General features: G+C 44.2%; 2 protein-coding genes across 3 annotated transcripts; both read left to right on the forward strand.

Moving 5' to 3' along the window:
- Positions 1–78: 78 nt before the first annotated feature.
- On the forward strand, positions 79–5,777 carry herpud1 (homocysteine-inducible, endoplasmic reticulum stress-inducible, ubiquitin-like domain member 1). Its single transcript, XM_027029616.3, has 8 exons — positions 79–474; positions 1,159–1,236; positions 2,143–2,220; positions 2,606–2,784; positions 3,120–3,230; positions 3,477–3,842; positions 4,378–4,495; positions 4,696–5,777. Exons 1-8 carry the CDS (start codon positions 319–321, stop codon positions 4,876–4,878), a joined length of 1,269 nt encoding a protein of 422 aa, XP_026885417.2. The 5' UTR covers positions 79–318; the 3' UTR covers positions 4,879–5,777.
- Positions 5,778–6,305: 528 nt separating this feature from the next.
- Positions 6,306–11,958, forward strand: cetp (cholesteryl ester transfer protein, plasma). 2 transcript variants are annotated; one of them, XM_027029592.3, is made up of 16 exons: positions 6,307–6,635; positions 6,936–7,050; positions 7,291–7,422; positions 8,105–8,175; positions 8,330–8,417; positions 8,805–8,874; positions 8,980–9,040; positions 9,163–9,254; positions 9,493–9,672; positions 9,840–9,890; positions 10,217–10,366; positions 10,520–10,587; positions 10,688–10,730; positions 11,239–11,308; positions 11,446–11,531; positions 11,750–11,958. In XM_027029592.3, exons 1-16 carry the CDS (start codon positions 6,494–6,496, stop codon positions 11,825–11,827), a joined length of 1,497 nt encoding a protein of 498 aa, XP_026885393.2. In that variant the 5' UTR covers positions 6,307–6,493; the 3' UTR covers positions 11,828–11,958. The 2 variants fall into 2 exon arrangements, with proteins under 2 accessions (XP_081572389.1, XP_026885393.2); XM_081716263.1 differs by lacking the exon at positions 8,330–8,417 and having other exon boundaries at positions 6,306–6,635; positions 8,789–8,874.
- Positions 11,959–12,548: the final 590 nt, after the last annotated feature.

Genomic DNA, 12,548 nt, shown 5'->3' on the forward strand with positions numbered 1-12,548 from the left:
AGTTCATCGCGATGTCTATAATAAAACATGCAAACTTTCTTCCCCCGGGTTTTGCGCTCTGCGTGGCGCTTCCACACGGGCTCCACGTCTCAACCACAGCGCGCTGCAGCCAATCCGCTCCGGCCACAGTGTGTTCGTAGCACATCCCGTAACTTCACCACCTGTCAGCTGCGCCAAAGTTCCTGTAACAAGACTCCGCTCGCCGTCGTTTGTCGATTAAAGGTGCTCTGTAATTTCGGCTGCCGATCTCGCTGATATTTGGTTTGTGTATATTCGTGAATACATTTAACAGCTGCTCGCTGGCGTTTGACAGACAAAATGGATGATTCTATGGCGTCCGATAAAGAGACTATTTCACTTGTGATTAAAACGCCCAATCAAGTGCACGGCGACCAGTTAATCGAGGGTGTGGACATTAACTGGGTGGTAAAGGATCTGAAAAATCATTTGGCAAAGGTGTATCCATCCAAACCAGTAAGTCGTGAATGTATATGTATAATGGATTTTCCAGCTTGTTTACAACCAGCCGGAGCTAAGGTTAGAAGGCCATTTTAGCTAGTTAGCTTAGCCAGGTTTAAACAGCTATCGTGTGCTCGTGCTATGTAACGGCTTTTAACGGCTGTTTAAAAATGCTACTGTTATCTTAGTTTAACTTAGATAACGACTGCGGTCTGTTGGGAGCTGTTCAACATTGGGACAGTCTGTGGTCGAGGTCACCACGTTTGAGAGCTTGTGTAAGCTTAGACATTGCGGTTTCCCAACTAAAAGGCGAGACGCAGGCCAAGTTGGGTGAGCGACTAAGATGCATTCCTCCGCACTGCGCCCACAGGCTAGCTAGCTAACCTCTAGCTGAAGCTGGTTGTTAGTTACTCCAGATGGCCATCATTGTGTTTTGTTAAGCAGTTAGCGAAGTAGCCTTTTTGTTTTTAACGAATCTTCATTTAACTATTATCATTTTCCGATTTCAAACGCAATTAACCCATATATAACGATAGTGGTAGCTATAGTATAGATTTACTATTTTCATTGCTTTCACAAACCCCTTACGTAATTTCCGTACACTTACAGAAATTGTAGTACCCGGGTGGTGTTTTAGCGGTGACTTCCCTTTTTGCTTTAGATATTTTGTTTTAACATTTTCAATTTTCTTTGCAACAGGCTGCAAACGAACAGAGGCTCATCTACTCAGGCAAACTGCTTCCAGACCACCTGCACATCAGAGATGCTTTTAGAGAAGTAATATGTTTTGTCGCCCCTAAGTGTTTTTTCAATTTTGTGTGAACTGTATAAAATGTCTCTCTTTCACACACGTTCAGTAGCGCATAGCTGAAGGATCTCTGTCCTGTTGCTTTAGAAACCTATACTACACTGAAATCACACACAGTATGATGTGTAATGAAATCACACTTCCTGATTTGGTCTGTTGAGCCAACTCCCACCCTCCCCCATGGGCGACCTCAGACGTGCAAGGATATATATTTCCCTCCCCAATGCCAAACAAGACATGTGTGATCTAGATTCTTCAAAGATGCAGGCTTTGTTGTGTTCACTGGCAGGTGTGGCTAGTTTAGTGTTCCTGAACTGTCAAAATCATGTCCTATAACAGAGCTGTCCTCTGAAACCATCACGCTGCCGGAGCCCCTCAGATCAATGGCAGCGTATGCTGAGAACAGCCAGATCCTCTCACTATGTTTAAAGTGTCAGCCTAATTTCAGAGTCGTTGCAGCTGCTACTAGCCCCTGTGAACCCTTAGAAAGAATGTGAATACTTCACTGATGTGGAAAGTTTACTGTTTCATTGAAGAGCTGTTATTTCTTCAGGTTTCTATTCCTTTAGTTTGGCACTTATCACACACATTCTTACAGTTCCTTTTTTATTTTACTCCACTGATATGTTTCAGTGGCTTATGTTAACTGGCCAATATCCCATTCTCTTTCTTCAAAACAGCTTTCCTTTTGACAGCAAACCTTTCACTCACAAAGCAGTGTGGTTTGGACACAGACTCAAGCACTGCAGATTAATACAAGGGCTGTTTTTCTTTCTTTGTTACCACTTTGAGTACAAATTTGGAAGAGTGTATTTGTCTTTTGGTTTTGCAGACTGTATTATACTAATCTTCCAACATTGTTCTTGTGTTCACAGACGGACGTTGTTCCCACTCTTCACCTCGTGTGTGCTTATAGACCTGAGCCTGCTTCTCAGCTCGGGGCCAGACCCAAGGTATGTCTCACTGACCACCTTAAGTTAACATATTGAACTGTGTTGTTTATCTGAAAGTCTATGAAATGACCATTTAGTTGTGTCTGTGTCTGTGTTCCAGGTAAGTTTCTGCAGTGTACTGTATAAACAGATGTAGAGATATTCAAAAATGTAGTAAAGTACACAGAAACAGAACATTTCAGACAGAGGTCCTTCATCAGCTGTGCAAGGAAAGTCCTTCTCAGTGCTGCACACCTGCGCTCGTTCTAATCCCCTGTACAACTTTGCATCTGACTAAACCTGCATGCCAGGCCTCTCTAGACTTCCCTCTCCCCCCTCGACTACATGGCCGTTATTTCTTGCACTTTGGGTTTGGTTTGCTCACTCTTTGTCGCTTCTTGAGCAGGTCAGATCAGTAGAGCAGCAGCAGCCGGCACCAACCCAGCAGAGAGCAGATCTTGCCGCCCCAGTGCCATCTGTGCCTGCTGCGCCCTCCACCACCAACCTGAGACAGCGGGGTCACCCTGGCCCTGCTGTGCCCGCTGCAACATTGTCGGCCTCGGGCGCTGGCGCCAGCACACCCGAGTGAGTTCCTGCCGGCTTCTGCCTGGCTGATAAGGTTGGGATAATGACAGTCAGCAGTGGGTACACGGCTCTGGGCTTGGCAAAGTATAAAAAAAAAAAAAAAAACAACAGTGAAAGACATTCTTCCTTACTCTTTGAATATTTTAAAACTATTAACTGTTTCTCTACAAGGCCTATGACATGTTTCAAAGACCCATATTAAGCTTGTATATAGATTAATAAGAATTTCCGATGGTAATTCAGTGTTGGTACTGCAGGTTAGTCTGCTTAATTAGTGTCCAGGAAACTGGCCCATAGTGCAGATAAACTTCTAAATATCTGGGTTCTGTGTTCAGGCCAAGACCAGCAGAGATGACCCATCCAGCTTTCCCTACCTACTCTCTCTACAGTCCACAGCAGCTGCTCTGGCTGCAGCACGTCTATGCGCGCCAGTACTACATGCAGTAGTAAGTGTCGTCTTATTCTACGTCCAGCAAGTCGTCCACTTACCTGTCCAGGTTATGCACATTCTCAGTTAATCAGACGGAGATTTTGATACACATAGTGAACACGCGTCTGTGCTGATAAACCATGTGCACGCAGTGACCTAAACTGTTGATGTGTACTGTCAGTTCTTTTGAAACAGACTCAAGTGTCTCGTTAAAAGATGTCTGTGCGATGGATTGAGCTGTTGACACCATTTTGCCTTCCAGCCACGCAGCCATGGCGGCCGCTGCCTCTGCTCCCGTCAGCCCTGCCCCTGCTGCTGCCTCCCTCCCCGTTGCTGCCCACCAGGCCGCTGTACCTGCGGCCCTGCCCAATCAGGGTGCGATAGACAACCTGCCGGCCAATCACAACGCTCCAGACCCAGCGTTCATTAACCCGGAAGGGGCGAATCAGAACCTGCGCATGAACGCGCAGGGCGGGCCAGTGATGGAGGATGAGGAGGACATGGAGCGGGATTGGCTGGACTGGGTGTACACCGCCTCCCGATTTGCAGTGTTCCTGAGCATCGTTTACTTCTATTCCAACCTGAGTCGCTTTATCCTGGTGATGAGCAGCCTGATCCTGATCTACCTGTGAGTGTCTGTGTCCTTTCACTGCTGCTAAGAACAAAGTGCTTGGTCCACTTTATCAGGCTGAAGTGAGACAGACTAGCACAGAGCCAGCAGCAAAGTGAACCTTGTGTTTATAATGTATAAGAGACATCTCCTGCACCCTCTCTCTGTGAGTAGTAATTTAAGTTTGCACTTTGCCCAAGCACGGGTCTATTCCCGTAAGGGTGTGGGGGAGAACAGCAGTGTCTGTGCCCGTGTCTCCGCCTGTCACTTCAGATAAACGTTCTCTGGGTGTATGTGGCACTACAACGCTGGTTGGAATGCCAGCTTTTCTGCTGCACTCAGACTCTTGTCCTAGGCTCAAAATGAAGCTGACCTTCTCTCGTGCTCTCTCTCTCTGTGCGTCCATGCTGATAAACGCGACCTGTTGCGATCGAGGCCGTGCAGAAATCGAGCACTACAAGTTTGCTGTACTCTTCGGGCACTGTTTACTGACTGTCGTTATGTTGGTTGTCTTCTCCTTGATGTCTTAACGGCTGTCCCATGCTTTCCGCAGGCACACCACAGGCTGGTTCCCGTTCAGACCGAGAGCTCAGCCCAGGCCTGCAAACCATCCAGCACCAGAGGTCATTCAGAACCAGCAGAACCAGGACCAGGATAGACAGCCAGAACCGGTGAGGGCTTCTTGCACTGTAACCTTGACTGAGATTTTTTGCTGTTGTAGCTACTAATAGTTTGGAGGAAAAGAGAGAACTCAAACATGGCTAATAATTCATCACGTGGAGTGACGTGTATGTGTTCGCTTGTAAAAATGCACGTGAACGTGTCGCACGGTGGCATGAAACGTGACACTGTGGCTTCTCTCTCCCTGAAGGTGGTGCCCAATCCTGAGGAGAGTGAAGCAGATGGGGAAGGTGTAGGTGGAGTCGAGCAGCCGCCCATGACGGCGGTCCCCGTGTCCCCGGTCAGACCCCCTGTCCTCTGGACAGCCTGGCTCTTCTTTAAAGCCTTCTTTGCGTCTCTCGTCCCCGAGGTTCCCCAGGGGATGGCCAACTGAGTTCAGCCCGACCTGGATGGCTCCCCAACGGGGACGAAGAGGCTGATGCCGCATTCTCCTTGTGGAAAGTTGTGAGCGTGTGCTGTGGCGCTCCTGGTTTTAGTGTTTGCTCTGTGACACTCCAGCATCACTCATCCAGAACCTTCAGGCACGTTGTCACGGTAAACCAAACTGCTTTGTATATACAAGCGTACATGAGTGCTGCATCTCGTTTGTAAATATTCCTGTACAGTATACTTTTTTTGCACAGCACTTTAAATCATCTACCAGGAGGCACTAGTGTGTGTCTCTCTCTCTCTCTCTCCGGTTGCCTTTTGCAGAACGGTCAGAGCAGATAAGATGAGTGAGTCAGGGACTAAACCCATGGAATGTGGTTCATATCAACACACAAGCATGACTGATAGCAAAGGCCGTTCTTTTTTTTGTGTGTGTACACAAATGCCTTTTACGACTGGAAAGTGTCTGTGTTTGGCAGTCTGAGAGTAACCATCTCAGAGAAGTACTAGTGATAACGCTTGGCTTTTCCGATTTTTGTTTGTCCTTGTCTGAGCTGGTGGACAAACCAAGATGATGAGGAAATTGAAAAGAATCAAATTTGAAGAGCACACATGGTTTTGAGGAGCCACCCATGTTTAATGTGCCAGGAGCTGAAGTTGTTTAAACAAATGTGGGCAAACCAGTTTGAGTTTACTATTTGCATAAACCTACTGCACATTTGGCATATCTGGAAAAGATCACTGACCTGAAGGCGAAACCAGGTCGACTTCCTTGAAAAGGCAAATCATAAATGAAGGTATTGATTTTGTTTATGGGTATCGCCTTTGCTGATGCTATTAAAATATGCTACATAACTTTGTACAAGAAAATAAAATAATAAACAACTTTCAACATTCAAATAAGTTGTGGCTTTTTTTTTCGTGGTAAAGATTGCAGGTGCCCGGGCAGCTGCCTGAGAAGACTGTGCCTTGATAACACTGGTAATGCATCCAGTTGGTGAAATGGGTTCTTTTCAGCTTTGTTACTTCTTTGAGCTTAAGTCATGAGGGGAGTTGCCTGCAAACAGCTGATAAACTATCCAGATGCAAACATGTCTGGAATGTGGGTCAGAAGGCAACAGTGTGTTCTTTTCTGAGGGAGTTTCCTGTGCGTGGACCGGGGCACGACCTGTTGCTTTGGCTACATTGCTGTAGTTTGGCAGCATTTCCATATGTGCACCAGATGTATGTAAATGTAAATACACCAGATGTTTTCTATTGGATGTTCCAACCCTGCATCATGTCAGGTCATGCGTTTGGCCTTGCCCTGGACCTCTGCACTCTAACCCTTTCATTGATGTCTTATTTGTGTTGCACCACAGAATGTCCTGTACAGGAATGTGCCCCTCTTCTCCTTTTACCGTTACTCAGTAAACCATGTATGTCAGCCTGTGTCGTCCAGAGTCCACCAGTTTTTCTCGCAGATTTTTTTTAAGCCAGGCAGAAGGAATAGTGTCAGTGCCACCCCCTCTCCAAGATAATGTTCTGTCCCACCTCCTGGGTCTCTCTGGAATTTAGAGTGAGGGGGACTTGTTCAGTATCGGTTACAGCAGGAGGACGAGGACAGAGTGAGGTCTGAGATGGAGAGGAATGTGGAGTTTGTGCTTGCGCTCCTGCTCTTCTGCTCCCCGTCTGGAGGTGATGGTTCCTGCTTGGAGCCGGCCTCGGCCTACAGGATGACCGCAGCTGTGTGCAGGCTCGCCTATCCCGCCGCTGTAGTCTGTGAGTCCAACATTCACGTCTTAGCTGAAAATACGGGTCTTGAGGTGTGGTGCTTTCTTCTGTCTTGGCGTGTGAGCTATTGGCGCAGCTGTCGTTAACAAAACGACAGAATCAAGTTCTCTTATTGCAGAGCTTTAAAACCACTAACATTTCAAACGAGTACTGATAACACGAGAGTTCTGATAGTCCTGTATTGACCTCGCTGCCTTGGTTGAAGCTTTTAAGAACCTCTGTCCCTTTGAGGGTTTTGCCAGTTGCTAAGAATTTAAGGGGAAATAATAACAAAACTAAACTCCGCAGTAAATGAGAAGACCACAGAAGTAATCCAGGCTGCTTTCCAACATGCTAAATATCCCACCATTAAGGGAGAGAAGCCCATTTTGTTCACGAGCATGGTGAAGTATGCGCTACATGAGTAAGTGAGCTAACATGCGTACATGTTACATTTGTGTACACACTGCTAGTGTGCATAGTTCCCTCTATGACACCCCCATGGAAATCAGCATTGCTCATATCTCAGAAATGGTTAATATGTGTACATGCAAAACACAAATGCAGTGCTTTGCTGCCTTATAACATTGAAGTCTCATAAACGGTGTATACACTGAGGAAAGGCACTTTCTGCCCCTGCTCATGTCACCGATCTCCTTTCTAGTTTGGAGATCTACAACCTGACAATCGGGAAGAGTGAGTTTGAATTTCGCGAGAGTGAAGGCGTTCAAATCACCATCTCCAACGTGTCCGCCTTCTTCAAGGGAAACATCCAATACACTTACCTTGGTTATCGGTGAGTAAGCCTGTGGAATATTACGTGCAGGAGAAAGAGCTGAAGAATTCCAGCACTGCGGTTTCATTTTTGCGAACACATTATGATGTGACATAGTATAGTTTGTAAATAATTGGACAGAGCTGCTGTTTGTTTTGGTATGGTCTTGGCTTTGTGCTCCAGGACACTGGATTTTAAATGAAATTTGTGTTTGAAGTTCAGGTTTAGGACTGTGCTTTAACACATGAGCACTTGGCCATACTGGGAGAATGGAACAGGAAGAGCGTCACCAGGGAAAAGATGCAGCCATTCATCACGAGATTTCATGCACTTCAGCCAGTCAAATAAGGCAAAAATATTTGCCACCAACCATTAAACGCTTTTATTTAGTATTATGTTTGGTTTTTTCCCACCAATTATTTAGGGTAGGCTAAAAGGACAGTGGTTGACCCACTTAGTAAGGGCTTTATCATCATGGTCATTGTTTTATTACAAATGCACTGTGCTAAAGTACAGCTGTGCTGGGACCTGTGGACCGCAGCGTGTTTCATGTTGTTGTGCTATTATCCTGGCCTTTTTCCTTTCACCATGTACACATGTATTCATCTGTTTGTTAAAAAAAAAAAAGAAAAAAAGCTAACACCCTTTCCCTCTCTTAAAATAAGTATGTTAAAAAAATCTTGTTTTGTCACATTTTGTGCAGCTTATCAATGAACCAGTCGATTGACTTTGAAGTTGAATCCAAAATTGATCTGCTCATCAATTCCAAGCTATGTGAGTGTTTCTACATTCCCCGTATGTCTGTACTAGTAGTCCATGATCTCTGGATTGTGGAAAAACCCAGCAGAACAACTGGACTGTGCTAATAGTTGCTTGTGGGCTCGGATGGTGTCTAAGGTGTGTGTGTGTCTGTCTGTCTGTCTGTCAGACTGTGGAAATGGCAGGGTGGCTGTAGATACGTCAGACTGTTACCTCACCTTCCATAAGTTACGGCTACTACTGCAGGGTGACCAAGAGTGAGTCAAACCAGTCCGGCCCACTGGCTCAGTCCACACATATACCAGAAGAATGTTTACTTGGCCAATGAAATAGTGTGTTTACAAGTTGGGTTATTCAGGGTCTCTCTTTAAATAAGGACTGTGATCAAGTTATGACAAAACAACGTGGTATGACATTGAAGTTCATACTTTTAAGATAGGGTTTGTTGTTGAAGCGCTCTGTGTGTGAGCGAGATGCACAGAAGCTGTCCTGTCCTGTCTCACCCAGTCCGCATGTAACATGCTTCATTAATTCTTTCAATATTAGGACTCTTCATAACTTTCCTAAACATGTGCTTTAAATGAATCACTTTAGCATCAAAGTGAGGCAGACCATTTGATCCTATCAGATGCGTCTCATTATAGATCCGGTTGGCTGAAGAGACTCTTCACGAACTTCCTCACTTTCACCCTGAAACTGGTGGTCAAGAGTCAAGTGAGTGCATTTACTGCACCCTGGTGGTCACTAAGTGAAAACGCTTCTTACACTAGTACCCGATTTGCACAGTGCATGGCAGAGAACTCCCTGTGTCTGTTACAGATCTGTAAGGAAATTAACAAGGTGGCAGACATCCTGGCAGACTTCATACAGGACACGGCAGGTAGGATCTGAGACGGACTGCGCACGTTTACCCTGCTGTGTGAGGAGCGAAGGTGTGTGTGTGTGTGAGAGCGAGGTGCACAGAGGCTTGGTCTAACTGAGACCATCTTTCTAATGAAACAGAGCAGTTTCTGAGTGATGGAGATATCTTTGTGAACATCAATGCGACCACTTCCCCTGTCATTACCTCCAGTTACATAGAGTCGTACCACAAGGTAGCGCACAGTCTCCTGTCTTTCAGTACAAACAGCAAGCCTCTCTTAAGTCCTAACCTTGTGTACAAGGGTTTCATTTGGTTTCAGATGTTACTTTAATCTAAATTTGGTTATATCAAGGTTTTTGCCTCTTGTATGGTGTGTGTGTTTTAAAAAAAAAATAAAATAAAAAAAATAATTTAGTTTTTTTCCTTTCTAGCTCTGATTGGCTATGGTTGCTTGTGTCTGTGTTTTCCAGGGTGTAGTGACCTATAATAACTCCACCTCTGTGATCAATGCCTCTGTGTTTAGCCCGGATCAGATGAAGGAGGGCCGGAGTCTGTACTTTTGGCTCTCTGATGACCTTATGAAGTCCCTTATTACGGCGGCCTACCACGACGGACGATTTATCTGCAACATCTCTGGAACAGAGCTCACTGTACAGCATTCTGTTCTCGAAAAAAAACATGCCCTCTTGTGTAAAGATGATTGATTGACATGTTGATTTTAAACTTGAGTCCAGCTCTTTTGGCCCAGCTAGGTTGGTTGCTTCCACCATGTTTATGAATGCCACAAAACATTTGGTTTTGTTCGTTTTGATCACAGAGTTTGTTCCAGACAGAGATATTCACACCCATGCCTGAGTTACTGAGCAAGGTAACATCATGCTGTGTACTGTCTCGCCTCTAAACCACACACCGGTGACTGTTAATTCAGGTTCAATTATCTGAATCTATGTCGTTGTTGCCAAGGAAATATGTAAATCTAAAGATTCAGATTTAGAATTTCATAACTCTAACATAGTTAACACATCTGACCAATTCCACTGGTTCATCTGAGGGTTATGAGTCTGTGTTGTGTATGGATAATTGTTCAGTAGGGTTCTGTGTGTGTGTGGGTGTGTGTGGGTGTGTGTGTGTGGGGGGGGTTTGTTTTGCTTTGCATTTTTTCCCTCCCATCGGGCATGTGACTACACCTGCTAGTTGCTCTCCTCTGCGGAGCCGTTCTTGAGAGTGTGGAGTGTATCACAGCCTCTTCTCTGGACAACGATGCAGGGAACGTCAGTCAGGGTCCTGGCTGCGGTGGAGCTGTCATCCAGCGAGCTGGACGTTTCTGCGCTTGGCTTTGAGATGGTCGGCCAACGGCACCTAAAACCAGGCCCTACCCTGTCCGGGCACATGTCAAAGAATCTATTTCTGAAAAATTAGATATGATGGTATTTGTGGCAGCATCTGTCCTAACCAAAGACATCCATCTGGCACTTTCCTGGTTTGTGACCCTTTTAGGAAGTCGAGGTCCTTGTGAGAGCCTCCTATGGTGAGAAGAAGCTGAGTCTGACGAGCGCCCCAATACAGTGAGTACTCGCCATGCTCTTGAGGAACCCTGGTGTTCCCACTCCCACTTCAGACTAGCCTTACCTGCTTCTAACATGCCTCCCTCTCTCTGGTTCATAGTATATCCATATCAAAAGTTTCCAGCTCAGCAGGAATCTCTGAGGTAAGCCCCAGACTGGAAAATGGATCTAGTATTTTGTGGGCAGTGGTAGCTCAGTGGTTAAGGTGCTTGACTTGTAATCAGAAGGTTACTAGTTCAAGCCACTGCCAAGTTGCTACTATTGAGCCCCTTTGCAAGGCCCTTAACCCTCTGTTGTACTCAGTCATAATTGTAAGGTGCTTTTGGATAAAATTGTCAGCTAAATGTCAGAAATATAAATATTCTGTAAAACAAATGGTCTGCCCTCATTATAGAGCAAAGCATTTTGGCACAGAAGGCATAGCAAAGAAATAAATAAAAATTCTATATGAAATTGGGCATCACAAGCTTAATCTGCTATGGATTTTCATTTAATGGTGTCTTATGAGGTCATTAAATGAACATTTATAGCAAATGATGGTACTACTAATCTGTTTGTTCTATAATTTCTTATATTCTGTACAAATTAAGCCTCTGCTTCCTCTGTCGTTCATTGTACTGACACGTTTCCACCTCTTCCCGTACTCATAAGATGGAAGAGACCTTGCATGCTTATCTTCAGGAAGCTGCTGAAAAGATTGGAATCCCCAAGGTTATATCTAGTGAGTTATATCTTGTGTGTGTTTGTTAGTGTGATTGGATACATCTATGTGGGTGGGGCTGTGGGAGTATGTGTGTGAATATGCATGTGTGTAAGATTCTGTGCTTTTGATCTTTATTTCATGTGACCTTTTCTCAGACTTGGAGCCGGAATTAACTGCCTTGATGGACCAACATGGACTCAACCGCTTTGACCTTATTAACCCAGAAGTGGTACCCCAAAATGTGAGCATGCAATCTTTTTTTCTTTGAGACTATCCAAAGGACTACTAGATATCAAAGGACGACAAAAACAGAAATGATTCCTGATTAATTGTTTAAATATTTTTATGTGTAGTGGAATGTATGCTACAGTATGTGGCGCACTGTCCATGCAGTGGGTAGCAAAGGTGGTTCCTGGTGAAGGTTGTGCTCATTGTTTAGGCATCTTTCCACTCGTGCAGGGTTACATCCTTGTGCAACTGGACTTTGGCTTTCCTCACCATCTACTAGTGGACTTCCTCAGGAAGAGTGTGGAGTGACTGGTGTCTACACAACCATGGAATCCGTCCCAGGAGATTCCCATGAGAAAAACAGATTCCATGGAGAAAAACACATCACCTCCCATCAAAAGAGAGAGAAAATATATATATTGTGTGTGTGTGTGTGTGTGTGTTTATATATATATATATATATATATATATATATATATATATACACACACACACACACACACACACACACATATATATATATATATATATATATATATATATATATATATATATATATATATATATATATATATATATATATATTATACATAAACACTCAGAAGTACCACCATTTGTACAAAACATATAAAATGGTTAATAATGCATATAATATAATGCTTCATAAATGTTTTTTAAAATACAATATAAAAGAGATTAAAAGACCTAACTCAAAGGATGTATCCTACAATGCTTTAGGTAAGTCCCAAACCAGACTGGAGCTATAGCATTAACAATGATGCTGTATTATTACCACATAGACTGGAGTTTAAACCCTGAAAGCCTCGCATTGGGGAAACGGATATCCAATCTACAGTCGGATATTTCGTTAAGAAATTACTTTACATAATTTTAATGAAATTATCATTTAATAACTTATTGTATTCCGAAAATACATGAAATGGTAAATAAACATCTATAAGAATGTCAGTGTCTGCTTTATATTGTTTAGCTCACTTTACAAATTGCTAGTGAAGGAAAAATGAATATA

Source organism: Electrophorus electricus, chromosome 6 (genome assembly GCF_041902795.1).
Source record: "Electrophorus electricus isolate QZ-2024a chromosome 6, ASM4190279v1, whole genome shotgun sequence".
Lineage (NCBI taxonomy): Eukaryota > Metazoa > Chordata > Actinopteri > Gymnotiformes > Gymnotidae > Electrophorus > Electrophorus electricus.

Coding starts and splice junctions, on each gene's coding strand:
- herpud1 (XM_027029616.3), top strand. CDS start 319: ATGGATGATTCTATGGCGTCCGATAAAGAGACTATTTCACTTGTGATT. Junction 475..1,158: donor AGGTGTATCCATCCAAACCA/GTAAGTCGTGAA, acceptor TCTTTGCAACAG/GCTGCAAACGAACAGAGGCT. Junction 3,843..4,377: donor AGCCTGATCCTGATCTACCT/GTGAGTGTCTGT, acceptor TGCTTTCCGCAG/GCACACCACAGGCTGGTTCC.
- cetp (XM_027029592.3), top strand. CDS start 6,494: ATGGAGAGGAATGTGGAGTTTGTGCTTGCGCTCCTGCTCTTCTGCTCC. Junction 9,041..9,162: donor CTTCATACAGGACACGGCAG/GTAGGATCTGAG, acceptor CTAATGAAACAG/AGCAGTTTCTGAGTGATGGA. Junction 10,588..10,687: donor CTGACGAGCGCCCCAATACA/GTGAGTACTCGC, acceptor TCTGGTTCATAG/TATATCCATATCAAAAGTTT.